General features: G+C 47.2%; 1 protein-coding gene across 1 annotated transcript in view; it reads right to left on the bottom strand.

The window, feature by feature from the left end:
- The window catches only part of SNRPC (small nuclear ribonucleoprotein polypeptide C), a 150,448-nt gene that overhangs the window by 81,918 nt on the left and 48,723 nt on the right, over positions 1–19,807 (bottom strand). The window contains exon 2 of the mRNA XM_085645911.1: positions 8,604–8,646. Coding sequence (XP_085502037.1) covers positions 8,604–8,646 — 43 coding nt within the window. The remainder of the gene's footprint in view (positions 1–8,603; positions 8,647–19,807) is intronic.

Consider the following 19,807-nt stretch of genomic DNA (forward strand, 5'->3'; position numbering starts at 1 on the left):
GTGCTTTCTCTTTCCACAAACAGTTTGTGTTCCTTCATTTTGAGATGCTTTTAGTATTACTGTTACACGCACCACCACACACACACAACCATCACCACCACACACATAACCACACCCAACCACATAGAGTTTGTGGAAAGAGAAAGCACATTGTAAGTCAAACGGACGCAGCAAAGCATTAACACAACATGTTCTTTGATGTTTGATGTTCTTTGAACGAAAACATCAAAGGGGCGCCGCGAAAGTGAACGCGGGCGCTTAATGAGCATGACTAGGTTTGCCAGCCTCTGCTCCTACGCACATGCACTGTAGCTCTAGGCTGGCCATGGTAGCATTTTTTGAGCCCTCACAAAAAGTCTCGCCAGACCAGCACATGCACTGGGTCAGTCGAGACCTAAACAACTGGTTTCCGCACCTCTGAACAAGTCAAACAGCATTTCTTTGATGTTAGTGCCTAATCATCAGTGCCCCCCCCATTATGATTAGAAAAGACAAAAATGACACGTTTTTGCCACATTTCAGTTAACTTAAAAATGTGCACTAAATTGTAAAAAAGGTTATATGAGCAACTGCAATAATAACTAAATGGGGCACGATGTGTGCAAACTGATTTGGCGCGTTAATCAGAAACAGGACTGCAATCTTACAACTAGAGGCGCACAAAGCTATATTCATACAGGCATGCCTTGGTCATAGCACTGGCCTTACTCATGGCAAATATATTGTATTCTATACATACTCTAAGGGGCTTTGGCCCAGACTTCTAAAACCACTGGCTTTTTGGCTCAGGGACCTTCAGCCATTGATTGGTCTGTAACTTTGTCAGTCACATCCTGGCTCAGCCAATAGGAGTATTTCAGTCTCACCTGTTTGTGTACCTCCTCCCAATTCCACTGGAATGCATGGAGGGCCATCATTACAACTGAAAGGTACACTCTGATCTCACATGATTGATGCATTTTATACAGCAAGCACTACTTTTTAAAAACATTATGAACCGCAGTAGACATTTTTATTTTGTCACTGCTTATGAGCCAGCGTCAACCATATTCGCTTTGCCACGGTCTGTTCTCTTATTGGGGCTAATTAAGCCTTCGTGTTTACATTGGTTTTTCTCAGGAGAGTCGAAGCAGGTGGAGTACAAGGACTCAGGCATTCATCACATGCAGAGATGCACCTTTTTTAGGTCTCGCCTGGCGTAGGCTGCGCGAATGCGCAGTCTCGCTGGTGAGATTTAATGGGGAGGTATTTTCAGTAATGGGCATTAAGCCCCGCCCCTCTTTTCCATTGGCTGGCGTCTCCGTTTATGCTAAACAGTGGCCTGCCATTGGAAAAGAGCTCGTTGTGACGTATTCGCTCAGCTTTTTCGGCCGTCCCATTTGGACGGCCTCGCCTGCTTTGCGTTCGTCGCAAAAGGTTTCTTATCTTTATGGGGCCATACACATGGCCCCATAAAGATAAGAAACCTTTTAGCAGGCGAGAAAGCCAAGTAAATACGTCATGGTAAGCACTTGATATATCGAGGTCGGTAAAATTATTTGGACAAAAGCGAAATCTGGTATTATTGCACAATGAAACACAAAAGTAAACACAAATAAATCTAATTAAAGTAATCGAGGGCTGTTTAAATCGTTTCAGAACGATTATTAAAGCTTTACGAGAGATAATTGCCATGTAACAAACGAATCCTTAGAACTTTCCTCAAATTTGGTTTCATCCTCTCGCTAAACAGAACAGCAAAACGTAAACAAGCAGCCAGTATTTTCTACCTAAGAAAGGTGCCAACCCTTGCAACCTCCACAATTACTAACTAAATCGCGCATTAAAAAGTACAATAAAAAAAAAAGTTGTGTTCCCGTGCAATTTATAAGAACTATACATTGGGTGTAAAATGGCCATGCCAATCCTACATAAATTCAGACAAGTACTAATCATAGTCCAACAAACGGAATGCATACAACACAGATTGACCGTTCAGATCTTTCACTACACCCGTGAGCCTCTTGGTGTCGGTCAGCCAGGGGTCCCACCCCACTAACGTTACCCGAGAAACAACTAAATCATACTTCTTGCACGTACCTCCTTGGTTTCAACTGTTAAACGTTTCCCATTCCTTCTTACCCGTCTCTGTTTTCACACAACATCCTGCCCAGCCGAGGAGGGTCGGAGACGAGGAATGGGGCAAAGGCCCAAGTACTGGGGTTTTTGATAATGTCACTGATGCTACCGCGTGCGAAGTAACAAAGAAGTGGGCACAGGGATCTTGCGACAGACTAAGCCGGCAGTCGCTGAAGTTCTGAGGCCTCGATGTGTGGTCTCCACTATCGGTTTGATTCTTTTACAGACCAAATTTTACGACATGTCTCTACGGAACAGCTTCATCGAAACAGGTAATTACTCCAGAATTTATATATACGGACGGTGACCGAATAAAATGATTTGAAAAATGAAACACTTTGCAAGGCAGTATATAGCGAGGGGGTTCACTATCCTAAGGGTATTAGGCCCACGCACAGTCAGTCACCATTTTAGAGGAGGACTCGGCATCTACCCACAAAGCACCGCGGGAGCAACAAGCAATTGAGGCAAGAAAGTAGGGTCCCTCTCTCTTGCTGTTTTTGACCTCTCTTTAGCTGTAGGTTTCGTGCAGTGGTTTCCCCTCCTCTCCCTTCCCCCGTGCATTTGTTTCCTTACCATTGTACTGCTGCACCAATCGGTCCCCGTGCTGGGTTTTTCAGGCCCGGCTCCTTTACTCTGCTGCTGCATTAAGTTTCCCCCAGCTCAGCTCATATTTCCCCTCTCGAGAAGAAAGCTGATGCAATGGATTAATTTGCGAAAAGGCTGATTTTTAAGTGTTTAATTTATTGTAATTTATTTGCGTAGATTTCATTTGTATGTAATTATCTATGGGTTACCATCCGGCCTGGATGTGCTGCACCGGGAGCTCTGGCTGTGGAGTCGAAATGTGCACAAAGGAGAGAGAGAAAGATTTTTTTTTTCTCGTGTTCGTTCCGGGCTGTGTGAAAGAACTGTGAACGTGCGGCCCGTACTGAGGCGTAATATTTACCGAGGGCAGGTGGGTCAGACGTCGCAGCCGAAATAAATATTTAGCGAGGGCCACACTGCCCGTGTACCTTCGGAGGCTCACCCTGAGGGCTTAGGCCGGAGGCAGAGGGTAGCTCTGGCCCGAGTGCGCATTGAAGACCAGAGCGTGCAACCGAGGGCTGTGTTTGGGCACTGATTAGGGGTGGCTCTGCATAATAATTACGCCCTTGTGTGTCGGGTATCAATGGTATCGCTTGCGGTGATGTAACTGCGCTCAGTTAAAGGGCTCGGGTTGTGAGGTGGCGCAGTCCTAATATCGCACTGCGCAGAGACATCTTTTGGGGGCCCTGGGTCAAAATCATTCCGGGGGACCCTATTTGGAACAGCTTTGAAATGATGAACCAGTTTCACCTCCTTCATGCCCTCTTTGATCCTCATTACATTGAAAATAAAAATTAAAAAAAATGCCTTGGGAGGTTGGTGAAGCTCTTCGCTACCACCCAGGCAAACAAGCATTTGCAATGCAATAAGTCTCGCATTTATGCAAGTTAGAGCTATTGACATTGCAAATGACTGCCTTTTATTTGTTTTTAAAACTTAAATAAAAGGCAGTCATTTGCAATGTCAATAGCTCAAACTCGCGTAAATGCGAGACCCATTGCATTGCAAATGCTTGTTATAGCAGGGGATCAGCTCTGGAGACTGATTCCGAGGAGACTGATATGGATTTTACCCTTTTATGAAAGACCTCTGTTGGCTTTCAAATGTCTGACATTCTGAGATTTCCAAGGTCACCACTGAAAAATTACAGCAGTGACAGGTTGCCAGGAGTACTGCAGGAAAACTATGAGAATCCACAGTTAAGCTAAGATGAAGACATGTATGCCTGTGTGATTGAACATACTGTGCATTACATATGTGGAAAAGTATTCTAACCCTGGAAGCTATTAAATCCTGCCTTTAATGGAAGTAAATCTCTCAGTTTCAGAGGTGGGGATGGGCTTGGAAAAATAAACTGTGAATAAACACAAACTCACAAGCTAGTGTGTGCTATGTCTCTCCAGAGTATCCTAACATGGAACACACACTCCACCCGCTGAGAGAAGATTTGTTGCCAATTTTACACCACACTGGAGTAAAATCGTTTGCGAGTTATATTTCATGCAAATTATAGTGAAAGCGAAAATAGCGTTGTGAGACATGCCCAAAAAAGCTACCTTGAGGAATTCATGACATTTACAAAAAGATAAAGAAATAAGGAAACAAAGCAGACTCTCGCACGTCAAAGGAATTTCGGCCAGATTTAGTTGGTTAATAAAATTATTGGAATTTGCTTTTCAATTAAATGTACTATGGGGCAGTAGGAGCAAACATGACGTTTTGCCGGACACCTCTACACAAAAAGATCAAAGCTGCACCTATGCGTGCATCCTAAATGCAGCAGCGGGTGGCTTTATAAAGCGCTTAGAGGCCATTCGAATCATAGTCCTGCGCTATGTAAACACTCCTGCATAAACTCAGTTCATAAATACCAACGTCTGTAAGCAACTGTTTCTGGATTCTGACAAGCGATTTCCTATAAATTATCCCATACCCATTAGCTCAAAATTATTAGCTATCCTACTGTTGATTTTTAAGCCACTTAATATCAAAATGAAGAGTTACAAACTTGCCTTAAACTAAGAGTGTGTAACGTGCCATGGGATTAGCCTGAGCCTGAGGGCTCAGATGAGCACTACTACTACTACACTGCTTCCCCCTGCTGGATACTGTGCGGTACTGCGTGGCCAAGAGGCATCCCCCACCCCGAGACGAGCTCTCCAAGCAGTGGACGGATTTGTTGTTTGTGTGGGTCTGTGTGAGAGCTAGGCAGCATAATCACATCGCCGCTCTTGGAACAGTGCACAAAATTCAAAATTTCTAACCAATTGTTTTTAAAGACCTTTTAAATGCCTAGTACGCCACGGCAGCTTATGCCTGGGTGCCAGGTACGTGGCATTCCTTGTGTTCAGCTAGAGCAGACGAGATCTCAGTGGGATGAGACGAGGGGCCATCCGTCGATTATACTCTGCCTCTTCCTGGGAGCTGAAAAATTATTTTTTGTGCAGTTTTTCTTTTTCTGGAGAAGGCCCCCCAGAGTGCGCGCTCGTTTTTATTTGGAAATTCGGTTTCTGAAATCTTTTAGGTGCCATTCCGGAGGAAAATACAATTAACAACGTAGTGGTTTCGGATGCAGCGACCATGCCGCCGCTGACAGGCGCATTAAGGGAACGTGCAAGCGGCTTCCTCATTAGATGGAGCACCGATTGTTATAATTTCGCCAATCGATCACCGAATTATAGATAAGAGCCTTTTGTGCACGCGCTCTCTGATCTTTTTTTCATGCGTATCCTCACATGCAGGGATGGCTTCAGTCAGAGGGTTCTCGTGTTTGTATTCGGAGAGCAAAATACAGCGAATGTAAATCAAAACAAGCATTTACAATGCAACGGTCTCGGCATTGTTAAAGTTAGAGCTATTGGAATTGCTCATGACATTTTTGTTTATGTTTTTAAAACATGGAAAGAAACGGCATTGTTATTTACAATGTCAATAGCTTAATCTGTGTGTGGGTGCAAATGCAATAGGTCTTGCATTGGAGAGTGATTAAGCTATTGACATTGTAAATAACAATGCCGTTTCTTTAAAAGTTTTAAAAACAAAAACAAACAAAAATAATGTCATGAGCAATGCCAATAGCTCTAACTTTACCAATGCCGAGACCATTGCATTGTAAATGCTTGTTTTAAACACCCACCTGGCTGCCAGTGACTCAGCCCTGGGCACGCCCGACAGGTTACAGAAAGACTGCACTCTGTGCTACGGCTAAGGGTTGAACTGTGCACACGGGAGCCAAGTTCATAAAATATTTGGTGGGGTCCGGTTGATCCAATTTTGAATATAATTTTGGTGAAACCTGCAAGTGAGACCGAGGCAGGCTCATACATTTATTGTAGGTTTGCAATTTGGTCCATTTTTAAAACTGACCTTGCCTTTAACTTTATTTCCAGATCTCTGCTCCTTCCCCGCAGTGCTTAATTTAAGCCGGTGGTTTCCGGTGCTCGGCACTTATGACATCCTGCTGCTTGGTGGTGCTCTTTGTCTCATTTAGAGATGAGCATAACAACAGTGGTTTATTAATTCAATGCACTTTAAAAAAAAGACTAATGCCTGCGCCAAAGCCATTCGTATAGCTTTGGGGGTCTGGAATAGTCAGAATTGTCAAACTCGCATGTGTGTGATAGTTAGTAGTTGTGTTGTTCCTGTTATTGGCAGCACTGGCAACGGCAATGGGCGGTGCAAGCGGAAGTGGCCTCCTGAAGAGGGCCCGGACACCAATTGTACAAATTAAGCACTGCCTGCTTGTGTGCTCCCACACTACCCTTCCACCTCTGCGGTCTCTGAACACTCAGCCCCCCCTGCTCTTTAACCCTTCAGCTCACAAACGATCCCCTCTGCTCACAGCTGGAAGAGAGTTAACGCAGCGTGCACAGCGCACACTCACACTCGTAACCTTTTCTGGCAGGAGTGTCTGACTTGAATGTTCAGTCATCCGAATTCGTTCAAAACAAGACAAGCGAGCGTGGCTGGATGGGGTGGAGGAGAGAGGGCAGAGAGCCCAGGCTCTGATTACAGTAGATCGATGTTTGCCTTCGTTGAGCTGCAGAGGAGAAACTGCTCCTCGTCCCAGCAGAGGTTCCTGAGGCCCAGCTGATGCCTACAAGCCGTGGGCACCGGAAGACACCACCGCCTTTCTCCGAGGCAGAGCAGATGCCTCGGAGAAAGGCAGCCTCCTTTTCGGATTCGGGGGCGTGTTTTGCTGTGGTCTCCTCCTTGAGACTTTTTGCAAAAAACACGCCCCCCGATCCGAAAAGGACGGGGCATGATTGGAGTGACGGGACCTCTTCTCCAATGGCTGGCCAGCATTTACGAGGCCAGCCAATGGAGAACAGGGCAGAAGAGGGGCGGGTTCAAGCCCCTCTTCTCCCAAGTCATTAAATCTCCGGACTTCCGGTCTGCCGACCGGATGGTCCAGAGACCTAAACAGACTCAATCTGCCGGTGACGTGTTATCTTCGCCTCTGCCCATGTGATCGATGCGGAGTTCTGCTCACCTGACAGCCCTCTGAAGATGTTGCATGGGCTGCCAGTTTCACGCTCTGTCTCCTTCGAATGCCCGTGGGGTCATGACCTGGGCGAACATCTTTCTTTTCAAGAGCAGCATGAGGAACGTCTTGTTAAACAAGCGCTCGCCAGGACGTATACTTTTCTCATTTTCTGCCGTCCCACTTGGGCCTGCTAAAAGGTTTCTTATCTTTATGGGGCCATGTGTTTGGCCCCATAAAGATAAGTCACCTTTTACTTCAGCAGGAAAGCGGAAGAGCCCGTCCAAGTGGGACGGCTCAAAAAGCCAAACAATAACGTCACGTAGAGCTCTATTCCAATGGCTGGTCACCGTTTAACATAAACGGTGACGCCAGCCAAAAGAAAAGAGGGGCGGGGCTTAAAGCCCTTTACAGAAAAACAACCAAAACGTTACATCTCGCCAGCGAGACTGCGCATGTGTGCAGGCCACGCAGGCGAGACCTAAAAATGGTATGCTACCACCTACATCTGGTCAGTTAGTTTTCACTAGAACACCGAAACATGGCTGTTCTAGAAACATCTGTAGTACCTCCATGGCATCCTAGCTTAGGTTTATTATTTTACCCTCCCTCAAGAGAACATTCTGGATAACACTATGGCAATGTCATGCAAGTCACAAAAGGAGTTATTCAAATGTATCCAGATAATTCCAAAGTAGCAACTCATCGATAATGTGCACAGAATCAAGTCGAGTCCATCATCGAACTTTCCACTGACCATTTCTCACATTAATTAGTATGAAACTTTGTGGGCATTTTAGTTTACTGGCAAGGCAATAAATACAAGCATCTGGGAAGGTGGTATTCTCCTGAAAATTTTTAAAAAAGTGATCACACCTCCCTTGGAAAAGTGTTGGTGCGCTATCTGAATATTTAGTTTTCAATATTAACATTCCAAAATAACAATATTATATATTGTCAAGTGCAGATTTACAATTAATACCACAATATTCTTACTTTAACAATATAGATAGAGTCAATGTTCTGCAGAGGTTATTTTTGTAAAATGATATTTTTTGGTAGATATACTAACGCAAGACCCTCCTAATGTCTACTTGTGTAGATTTTTTGGTTTGATGATCTTAAGAGTATCATTTATTCCATATTTTCATTAATTTATTGGAGGTCATCATAACAAACAACAATACACGTTCTCATTATTAAGTAGGATTCCCACTAAGGTACCTAACATATATTTGATGCTGCTTCCTGGTATTGAATGGCCTTTTATTTTAATAATCACAACTTGCTAATTTTTTACAAAAAGAAGGACCCAAGACAACCATAATTTAAAACGAAAAATGCCTTAACAGAAACTTTGGCAACGAAGACATACTTGCTGAAGAAATATGAACAACGGTTGGCATGTACATACCGAGTCATGGGTGAGGTAGGTATCACAGTAATCACAGTAAAATCTGTGGAGAAAGGAGAATGTTAAAGGCAGCTGCTGGACTTTCCCTAACAACATAGCCCCAAACAAATCTTCATGTTCAATCAGTCCTGCATGCGGAAATGGCACCTATATTTGCAAATATCATCAAATAGGACCCCCTGCATACGGATTCTTGGTGGCAGGGGAAAAAAAAAATACTATACTTGGAGAAAGAGCCCCCGGCAACCTTACTTGTATAGTAAATCCCCAATGAATCACTATATATATGTACGGCTGCTGAGACAAACTAGGATCAACCAATGGTAAATAGTCTTTATTAATAGTGAACACTGATATGATTATTGTTGCATACATTTCACTGTTCAGTATCATTGTTTGACTAGTTCAATTGCTCCTACATAAAAATGTACAATGTTTTTAAATTCCTTAACATTTCAATTAGAAAAAATAAGTCAATACAATGTGATAAGTGTACTACATTCCAATATTAAAACAATTTTGCCACATTCCTTCACTCTCATTTCTCATCATAATCACACAACCTCCATTGCATCAGTCACACACAGGCCATAATATCCCATTCACTCAGAACAATACAGACTTAGTTAAAACATGGGTTTACTAATTCAATTCTACGAGCGTTTTGGCGGATAAGGACCGCCTTCATCAGGATTGATACAGGAAAAGACCCCAGGACACTTCTCAACCCAGAAGAGGGAATCTGCCCAACTATGTAGCAAAAACAGCTAAATTCAAATGAAGATTTGTTGCACAAATGAAACTTAGCTCGCCGGCCGCCACGGTTATCCCGGCAGTGCGACGGCCAAGGGCCTTGCTTGATCACTGTGCCCGGCGGCCACTTCCAGCACTCACAACCCCGCGGCGCCGCAGGACACAGTGTGCCGGGGGCCGATCATTACCTCTGAGGCCCCCCCCCTCCTGATGTATCGTAGAGGCTGTACCCTGATTTCATCGGGCGGCGGGACCCACGAGGCGTGGAATGCGGGGGGCCTGCCGCCCGCACTAGTAGCAAGCCACGAAGGCTGGCAAGAAGCGGCATCTAAAGCGGGAGTGAGTGCGCGGTGCGGGCTCACCGCACCATGCGAAGCAGGACAGCGCGCTGCGGGCACTAGGCAGTTCCCGGCTGGGAATCCAAGGCTGAGGTCGCATCAGTGAACATACGGGCGAATCTGACGCTGCTCATCGAGGGACAGGCAGCGTCCGCAGGGGCCTGTGGTCGAGATCCTTTTGGCCCACGGGCTTGGCAACTGGAACACTGCAGTTTGGCAGCACCTGGGCTTGTGGCGTTGCGCAGTGAGGCCTGCAGGAGAGAATTGTAGCGTGCTATTGCCACCCACCCAGACACGCCACGACTCCCCACGGCAGGAGGGGGCTCCATCCTTCCCCAGGGACCTGTGGGGCTCACCGCTTTGAGGGCCCTGGTGGCTGCAGATTGTGGGCCTTCCAAGAGGTCACATTTCGAGCAAGGCTTATGCACAGCTAATCTCAGCTTTCTTTTTCCAACGCCAACTCCGCAACGGCTGCTGGCTGGTAGGAAACCCGACAGGCCGCGTGCACTGCGAGGTAGCACAGGCAGGCGACTGAGTATACTGCCAGCGGGCACCTACTCATTGTCTCGGAACGGGACACGATGGGGGGTCTTTGCCAACGAGTGACCCACCAAAATAAGCTTGAAAAATATGCCTACTCCAAACAGGACCAAGACCGCATGACCGCGTTGACGCTGATACTGCAGCCACCAAGGGTCCTGCGACAGGATAAGAGGTCACGCTAGAAGATATCATGCTTACACTCAACAAGGTGCATACTTATTTGGAGTCCCGCATAGATACAGTCACCACTGAACTTTCACTAATTTGCGACAATTTCAGAAACCTCAGCTCCCGGGTGACGGAGGTAGAAACCACAACCACTGAGCTGAATACAGACACAACGGCCCTGAAGAAGCAAGTGAAACAACTGGAAATGGAGAGTAGGGCCATGGCAGCAAAACTGGAAGTCTATGAAGGTCGCTCCCGTCGCAATAACGTCTGAATTGTGGTAGTGCCGGAGGGAGAGGGGGGTCCTGCATTGGATCTCTTTGTAGAGGACTTGATCAAGAACCATCTGCAGCCTAGAGGACTCTCCAACTATTTCTCGGTAGAACGGGCCCACCGGGTCCCTGGCGGCAGACCCCGGCCGGGTGCGCCCCCTCGGCCCATACTGGCACGTAGCTTCAACTTCCGCGACCGAGATACCATCCTTTAGACGGCCAGAGCCCCCCCGATCAGTTATCGACAAAGCACGATCTCCTCCTTCCCGGACTATACTGGGGTGGTGGCCAAACAGCGCCGGAACTTCATTGTGGTAAAACAAGAGTGCAGAAAGCGTGAACTTAAATATTCAATTATGTTCCCCGCGAAGCGAAGGGTGGAGACGGACGGGAAAGCATGGTTCTTCGCCTCTTCGGAGAAAGCACGGAACTGGCTTGAGGGCTGGCGTCAGGTCCAGCATAGTGGCAAGCCTGGCGGCAACGTCAACCGAGGAGCGACAGGATCACAGTCTCCAGGAACGGCGGAGCAGACGATGGTGACAGAAACTCAGCACAAAGAGAACTAAGCGGACCTCATAGACACTGTCCCCACACAGTCTAGCTTAACAAGGTCCGATTCTTTAGCGGCGATGCCATAAGGCGTTGAGGATCCTTTGATTGCATTGTAAGTAGTTGTTCAGGTGTGGCTATGGGCTCTTGCAGCGCAGTGTTGCAGAAGTGGGGCTCTTTAGCACGATTGCCGCTGGTTTCGCCTGCAGCCCTGTAAAGATTGACGACCTCCAAAGTATCGCAAGGACTCATCAAAACTGCTGAGAGGGTAATAACTTAATGAGACGGCCCCTGGGGGGGGAGGGGGGGGTCAACACAGGAGCTCTCTCCCCTAATGGGACTTAGGCGCTCTGCAAAGTTAGGGTGGAGGGTAGTTCTTAAACTGTCTTGCAGGGAGGGGGGGAGGGAGTGAGGGTTTATCGGGAAACCTTTTGCTTTAATTGGAATGTTTGTTGTTATATGGCACATCACATACTCATGCATGCTGTTCATGTATTCTCGCACAGCTATCCACATCCTGTAGTACACTTCACCAACACGGTCTATGGCAGGCCGCCTGACCCCTCTGATTTAGCTACTACACGCCTGCAGCACCTACCTATAATATCCTGGAATGTCAACGGTCTCCAGGATAAGCTCAAACGGGGATTGGTCCTTCAATCCCTAAAGCGCAAGGCACCAGCGATAGTCCTGATGCCGGAGACCCACTTAACATGAACAACCTGTAAGGCTCTCGATAGATGGGGCTTTAGACTGGCGGTACACTGAGTTTACGTCTGGTTCCCGGGGGATGGGGATCCTCGTCAGAAAGCAGCACCCTATTGTTATAAAACACCTACACAGACGATCAGGGTAGTTTTGCGGCACGGTCGTGCTAATGGAAAGGTCGGGTACTCAACTTAGTTTTGGTATATATACTCCCTGTGCTCCACTCGTTGGTATTTCTGGCACTTAGCGCGTTCCTGCTTCAGCTGCCACGGGGTACTTTAATCATGGGAGGGGACTTCAATGCAACACTGGATGACACCATAGACTGCACACCCCCTCAACAACAGCACCAAGCACACACTAATTTAGCAGACTTTCTGGACACTATGGTTCGGGTAGAAGTCTGGCGGCTTAGCTTTCCGCAGGCATGACAATACACGTTCCACTCGTAAGGCCGGTATCTGATAGGCAAAATAAAGCGTAGCACATGTGTCACAGGCGAGTGTTGGGAAATTTAATTACAGACGTGAAGAGCAGCGCAAAGGGATAACTTACTTAGTGACGCAAGTTTCGGAAGTGGAACCTGAGGACATGGGACTGCGTATATTGTAATTGAAAAGAGACGCTGAGCCGGTTATCTATGGAAAAAAACAAAATTATGGGGAGGCAGTGACTAGCAATTAATTACAGCTGTGAAAAGCTGCAACGGAGTGAAAACTTATTTGTTGACAGGCTTCTGAATTGGAGCCTGGAGGGCCTGCGTATCTTGCAAAGGAAACAAAGTGCTGAGCCATTTATCTATAGACAAGCATTGGCTGCGCGGCCTTGAAAGTGACACGGCCGTGAAAGTGATCGCGGGCTGTAAGGGTGCCCGCGAGCGATGCACCTAATGAGCCATGACGAGACAGGAAAGCCAGATGGCGCCCGTGCTCGTAACTGTGCGCGTAACCGCACGCTCTAGGCCACACAAAAAGCTTTGGTCGGCTTTTTGAAGCCCACTTACTAAAAGTCTCGCCAGAGCAGCGCATGCGCTGGCTCAGGCGAGACCTAAAAAAGCCACGACGGTGACGACACTCGAGCGGGAAGTAGACGACCTGGAGAGGGCCCACGGGCAAGATTCTCCGACGTGACCGCCCACCTGCTGCTCCTCAAAAAGCAGGAATATAGGGACTACTTGTGGGAGGAAGCAAAAATGCACATCTCCGCTACTCAGCGCACGGTGTACGAGGCAGGCCACAAGGCCGGCAAGCTTCTGGCCTGGCTTGACAAAAAAGAAAAGGCAGACAGGTGGATCGCAGAGCTTCAGCTTCCCAAGGGTGAAATTATACTGAACCCACAAGCCACAGTCGACCTCCTAGCACAGCACTACGAACGGGTGTACACCTTGGCGCTTACAGTCACGCAAGCTGATGCGGTGGAGGACTTCCTACGCGATATCCGGCTTAAGCTTACGGAGATGGAGTCTCAACTGCTAGAGGCGGAAGTCTCCTCGGAAGAGATAGCGATTGCGATCGGTAATCTCCAGTCAGTGAAGGCCCAAGGCCCAAACGGTATCCCCATAGAGTGGTACAAACAAAACGCAACAACCCTCACACCCTATCACGTGGAGATTTATGAGGTCGCTCTAGAGAGAGGGGAACTACCGCGAGACCAAAGTAGAGCAACAATAGTGGCAATTCATAAGCCCGGTAAGCCGGCTCGAGAGTGTGCCTCCTATAGACCCATATCTGTGATTAACGCCGAGGCTAAGATATTAGTTAAATCTCTGGCCAATCGACTCACACCGCATCTAGCCACATTGATACACCCGGACCAATCGGGGCTCATGCTGGGTGGGTGGGGGCGAGTGCTGCTACTGCTCGAAGAGCCAGGTCTTGAGGAGTCTTCTGAAGGTCAGCAGGTCTTGGGTCTGCCGTAGGTGGATGGGGAGGGTGTTCCAGGTCTTGGCGGCGAGGTGGGAGAAGGATCTGCCACCGGAGGTCGCTCTTAGGATGCGGGGGATTGTAGCGAGGTCGGCGGAGCGAAGCTGGCGGGTGGGGGTGTAGAAGCTGAGTCGTCTGTTGAGGTGCGCAGGTCCGGTGTTGTGGAGTGCCTTGTGTGTGTGGGTGAGGAGCTTGAAGGACATCCTCTTGTTGACGGGGAGCCAGTGCAGGTCTCAGGTGGGGTGTGATGTGGCTGCGTCGAGGGATGTCGAGATCAGGCGTGCAGAGGCGTTCTGGATGCGTTGAAGCCACAGCGTACTAGGATGCAAACACACCATACAAGAGGACACCATTGTCTTATCCCTGGACGCCCGAAAGGCCTTTGATATGGTCGAGTGGTCCTTCCTATTCGCCGTCATCAAAGAGATGGGGTTTGGGCCAAAATTCTGTGCTTGGGTTGAATTGCTATACACCGCTCCCTTGGCGCATGTAGTAGCTAATGGACATTTCTCCCGAGAGTTGCCACTGCACCGAGGCACCAGGCAAGGCTGCCCATTGTCTCCGCTTCGCTTTGCCCTCATGTTAGAGCCCCTGGCGGCCTGGGTGCGACAAGACCCTGTCATTCGCGGGCTCCGCTGGACGGAGAGCTGTGAGGACCGAATATTCCAATACGCTGACGATGTTCCTCTATTTTGCCTCTCCCAGACGTTCCCCATCTTGTTTATTAGACATTTGTGACTCGTATGGAAAACACTCAGGGTACACAATCAACTGGACTAAATAGGTGTTGTACGTTTTGAAGGAGGCCCCGCCGGCATTGCTGGCTAGATGTGCTCTAACGATTGCTGAAGACACTATCAAATATTTAGGGATCCACATCACCCATGATCCGGGGGTCTTCATGGCTCTAAACCTCCAAGCTCCCCTAAGACGACTGCAAAGGGACACCAAATACTGGCAATCACTCCCGATAACGCTTTTAGGAAAGGCGGCACTTTTTAAGATGATGGCGCTTCCAAGGTTCCTATATGCCCTACTTCCGAGCATTAGAAGCAGAAGTCACCAAGCTCCTCTGGGATAATAAACCAGCACGCATAGCGATGACAAAGTTGTTCCGAACCTGGTACGATGGCAGCATTGCGTTCCCGAGTATACAAGTGTACTACTGGGCATTCCAATTAACTGTCATTAATCACTGGCTTCATGTCCCATACACGGACCCAGCCTATGGCCTCGACAGACTGGAACTGGGCGAGGAGGGACTATATCAGGCACTCTACAAGACTCGAGCACCGACGGACCCAACGAGCCACATACTACAGATATGGAACATAGTGCACAGAAAGCTGGGGTGGCAAAATAAGATCACACAAGCAACACCCCTCTGGGACGCGGGCAAATTAGGCTGGCTGGGGAAGAGCAAAGGTTTCAAAAATTGGGACAACATAGGAATATCCAGGGTTGGGGATCTCTGGGTGCAGGGAAAGGTGGTCCCATTCATGCAGCTCCAGGAGCAATACGAGATGGCACAGACAAAGCACTTCCGTTACCGCCAGATCAAGCATGCACTAGAGGCGGCAATTCCCCCTGCCACTAATCCACCCGAGGCCTCACCGTTGGAGGACAGACTGCTAATGGACCATATGACAACAAGGGCGATCTCCAGGACTTATCGGAAGATTATAAACAACATACCTGACCCCATGCAAAAGCTCCGAGACCAATGGCGGGAGGAGGTGGGAGACCTAGATGACACTGATTGGCAGGAAGCGCTTGCGTCACCCAGGGAAGTCGCGATCACATCCAAGCTGCGCCTCGTACAGCTCAGGAAACTCCACAAAATTTATTACACCAGAACCACCCTCTATAAAGTAGGGAGAGCTCATACCCAACTCTGTCTACAGCGATGTGGGGCGATTGGTACCTTCTTTCATACACTCTGGGACTGCCCTGCAATAATGGTCTACTGGAAATCAGGCACGAACACCATCACAAGAGTGAGTGGGAAACCAGTCCCACCGGAGCCCAGACTTTGCATTTTAAATATTTGGGAAGCAACAGCTCTTAATTGCACAGCACAGATGTGGGCAACGCTGGGAATGATGCTGGCGAAAAGAAATATTGCCAAACATTGGGGAGGGGTCGCCACACACTCAGAATGGTGCAAAGATATGGACAGGGCCCTGGTGGCTGAAAAGACTGTTAGGGCTCGAAAAATCTAAAAAATGGTACTAGTCCTGCAGGACTAGTACCTTGAAAAATCTCCTCGCCCTAACAGTGACCTACTTGACCTCCGTCTCTGAAACCGGAGCAAAAGTGACAAGATAACAAGATTTAAAGGCATTTTTATTGCTCATTTGCTTTGAGAGCAATAATAAGGCCTTTAAATCTTGTTATCTTGTCACATTTGCTCAGTTTTCAAAGACGGAGGACAAAAGTTAGTATGTTTTCCTATTCGCCAGAAAGGGCGAGTAGGACCTAAAAATAGCTCGACCTCATAAAATTTACCTCGCAAATGCGAGCGGTCGAGTGGATTTGTCGAGCCCTGACTGTGTACATGCATAGAGGTTGTCCAAAAAAGTGTATTAAATTATGCGGAGGTTGGAACACTTATTGGGGGGGGGGGGGGGGGGGAGAATATGTGAATTGCCTTGTGAACCGGATTTGCCTTAATGTGAAGGACGCTAATGTATGTGCTGACGTAAATGCCATAAATAGCATGCAAGAGATGTCTCAATAGCTTTGACACACAATTGTATTCTTTATGCCTATATGTGTCCAACAATCGCAATGTATATGAACAATTGCACCGTGCCACTTGTGTTAAATAAAAAGAATTTTAAAAAAATAAAAACCACAAATTTCAGGTGGGAAGGATGACAATTTGCAGACATAGTTTTACTAATTAAACTATACAGCACACAAATATTGTTTTTTACATTTATAGCTTGTGCATTACCTCAAACATGTTTACTCTGAGCCCCCTTGCCCCCCAAGCAAACATTTTTTAATGTTGCCCTCCTACCCACCCCCCAAAAAGAATTACAAGGATTAGGGGAGCGAGCGGTACAGATCTGATTGCAGGGGATGGGATTATCAGATCATTTCAGGGGTACTTTTCTGTAGCTTGTAATCCAACCTAAAAAATTAGACTTGTAAGCCATGTGTCCCCTTCTGAAAAGGGTAAGAGCTCCCCGTCTTTTCCCCCCTTTTTCAGCAAGGGTGCCACCTGCCCTAACGTTAGCAAGGAAAGTAAGCCTTGATGTGCACTTTTTAAATCAATAAACTCAATTGTGATACAGTGGGCCCTCCGGCCCTTAGGCACCAGTGCTACTGCAACTGCTCCGCTAATGTCTTCAAAAGCAAATGATCTTCTTTGCCCTTCGTTAACAGCAAGGGCTCCCATCTCACGTCGTTCTCCTCCCCATCGCTCTGATGCCCAAATCGAAGAGTCTCCCCAGCTTCCTTTTTCCCTCACTTAGGCCATTCCTCTGAGGGCCAAAGCAACACGGCAAGAACGTCCTGATGATCTACCCCAATTAAGGAAGGAGAATATAACAGGCATAGGTCTACAGCACTGATACATACAGCCATAAGAAGCAGGCTATCTCCTCTGCCCACTCCGTGGGGCCATCAGTTCTAGGCCAGATACCATAAAACAAACAAAACAAGCATTGGCATAGCCAATAGGTCTCACCTTTCAGACCTTATAAGTGTTTAGCCATGCAACAGTTGATGTTGTTGCACCAAGGATATTGTGCTGCATAACTAAATACTTATAAGGTCCCAAAAGCGAGACCTATTGGCTATGCCAATGCTTTTTTTTGTATATCAGAGGTTGGGGAGTAAAACGGCAACTGGAGTATGTAAAAGATTGGGACAGCATTAAGTTGGCATCAGAATATTCTCACGGTGTAGGCTTGCACGGTAATTACGGAGTTCTGGAAGGAGGTTTTACAATGTATATCAGAAGTCACTACCTCCATCCTACCGCAGGACCCACTGTGCTGCTTCTCAACACAAGGGTGGAAACCAAGCGGATGAAGTAAAGAGCTGGATTTTATAACTTGGCTCTGGTACTGGCTAAATGCTGTATAGCCATGTCATGGAAGGCAGCTGCAGTTTCACCCATTCACATGCCCCAGAAAGATGCGGTTAGATGGGCATCGGCTCAGTTGGTGGTACGAGCAGACACAAGGGTCAGGGATGGTAAGTGTCACCCAATGGAGCAATGGGAGGTTTATCTAGATAAGCTGAACAGATTGCCTGACACTTAGTTGATGTGGGAAGCTATGCACACTGACAGTATATGATATGGTGTAAAACAGAGGGTACCATCAGTGATGTTTACACGGCTGCAGCTGTGCCCATCTACATACACTGAAATACTCATCTTTTCATGAGTGAGTGATTTTATTGTGACCATTTCGTGCACTAAAACCCTGACCATATGGAAACAGGAGTGCAACGTGTTCGCTTAAACAAAAACGCATACATATAATTGTAGCAATTTTATTTTATCGCCGACCAAAATGAATATTGATAATTTGCATTAAAATGTAGAAAAGAAGGAAAAATGGATAAATAGATGAAGATTTCAAACGCCCCATCTTTGCCAGACCCTGGCTATGAGTGGTGCGACAGAACCCTCATTTAACTCCCGGATACCCAAGATGATGGCCTTCGAAATACCCCACCCAGTCACCGCGGCGTCGGTCTTCTACTGAAGCAAGAGAAGGGCAGTCAATGAAGTGACCTCTTCCGCAGCCTTTTACAGACCATCCAGCCATGAATGAATGAATGAATGAATGAATGAATGAGAGGTTGTCGTATTGCAGCATGAATTGTCAAGGTGTCATCCCTGCACCCTATAACGCTTGTAGACATCATTCCCTTAACCGTATATAATTCCAATTCCAAAAATTCTTTATTTCGGCCATATAGACCATAAAAGATGCAATGCAAACATTACAGCATTAAAACATTATTTTAAAATACATTTAAATAAAGTCAGCTCTCCCAGCGAGGAATAATTTAAAATTGCATTTAGAAAATTCATTAAAAAGTTCAAGGGGCTTCAGACGATTTTTTTCTTTCTGATCAACCATATGGCCATAAGGAATTTGGAGACAGCGAACACAATGTGGCCCAGGGTGCTAGTTTTCAAAATCCTGTATGCCTGTGCATACTCTCTGAACCCCAGGTTCTTACAGAGCGGTGCTATCCAGTATTTTCTGGGCCTTTGGTATGCAGGGCACACAAACAAGATGTGGGGATCATCTTCCACATGATTGTTACAACAGGGACATGTTTTATCGCCCCCATTTGTCCACTTAGAAGTGTATGAATTAATGGGTAGTGTGCTAAGCCTCCATTGAACATACAGTTTCCTCGCCAGGATAGGAAAGAAAATCCATAAAAGGTTCAAAAGCATAAGAATTTTTGGATTCTAAAAATCGCAAGGTTAGGGTGCCGCTATTTTGAGCGTCCATCAGGTGAGCAAGGGACCTGGCTTTGTAGATTTGTGCCAGGGCTTTGCGCGAGATTGATTGGCAGCCTCGCGCGGGGTCCTCCCACAGGGCACGGAGATTAATGGCAGACAGTTCATTTTCCACAAAGGTGAGCCAGGGGATTTTGCCACTGCAGTTTAAACTCATGACATGGGTCAAATCCTCCCTATAATGATGTTCGTCCGTAGACCAGAGCCTGTGCCAGAATTTCACTGGTTTTGACACAAGCTCCTCTGCAATAGGGGGGAGGCCTATGTCCATTCTCAGAGGCTGAAGTGGCGTGGCACTTGGGAGGGCTAGAAGGCGCCTTAGAAAACTATTTTCCACTGTTGTTAAGCCCTTCACCGCTTTAAATCCCCATAGCTCACTGCCATACATGGCCGCAGCCTTGGCCTGGGTCTTATAAGTTTCTAGGGCCGGGCTTATGGGCTTGAAGGAAGA

Source organism: Triturus cristatus, chromosome 1_1 (assembly GCF_964204655.1).
Source record: "Triturus cristatus chromosome 1_1, aTriCri1.1, whole genome shotgun sequence".
In the NCBI taxonomy this organism is placed as follows: domain Eukaryota; kingdom Metazoa; phylum Chordata; class Amphibia; order Caudata; family Salamandridae; genus Triturus; species Triturus cristatus.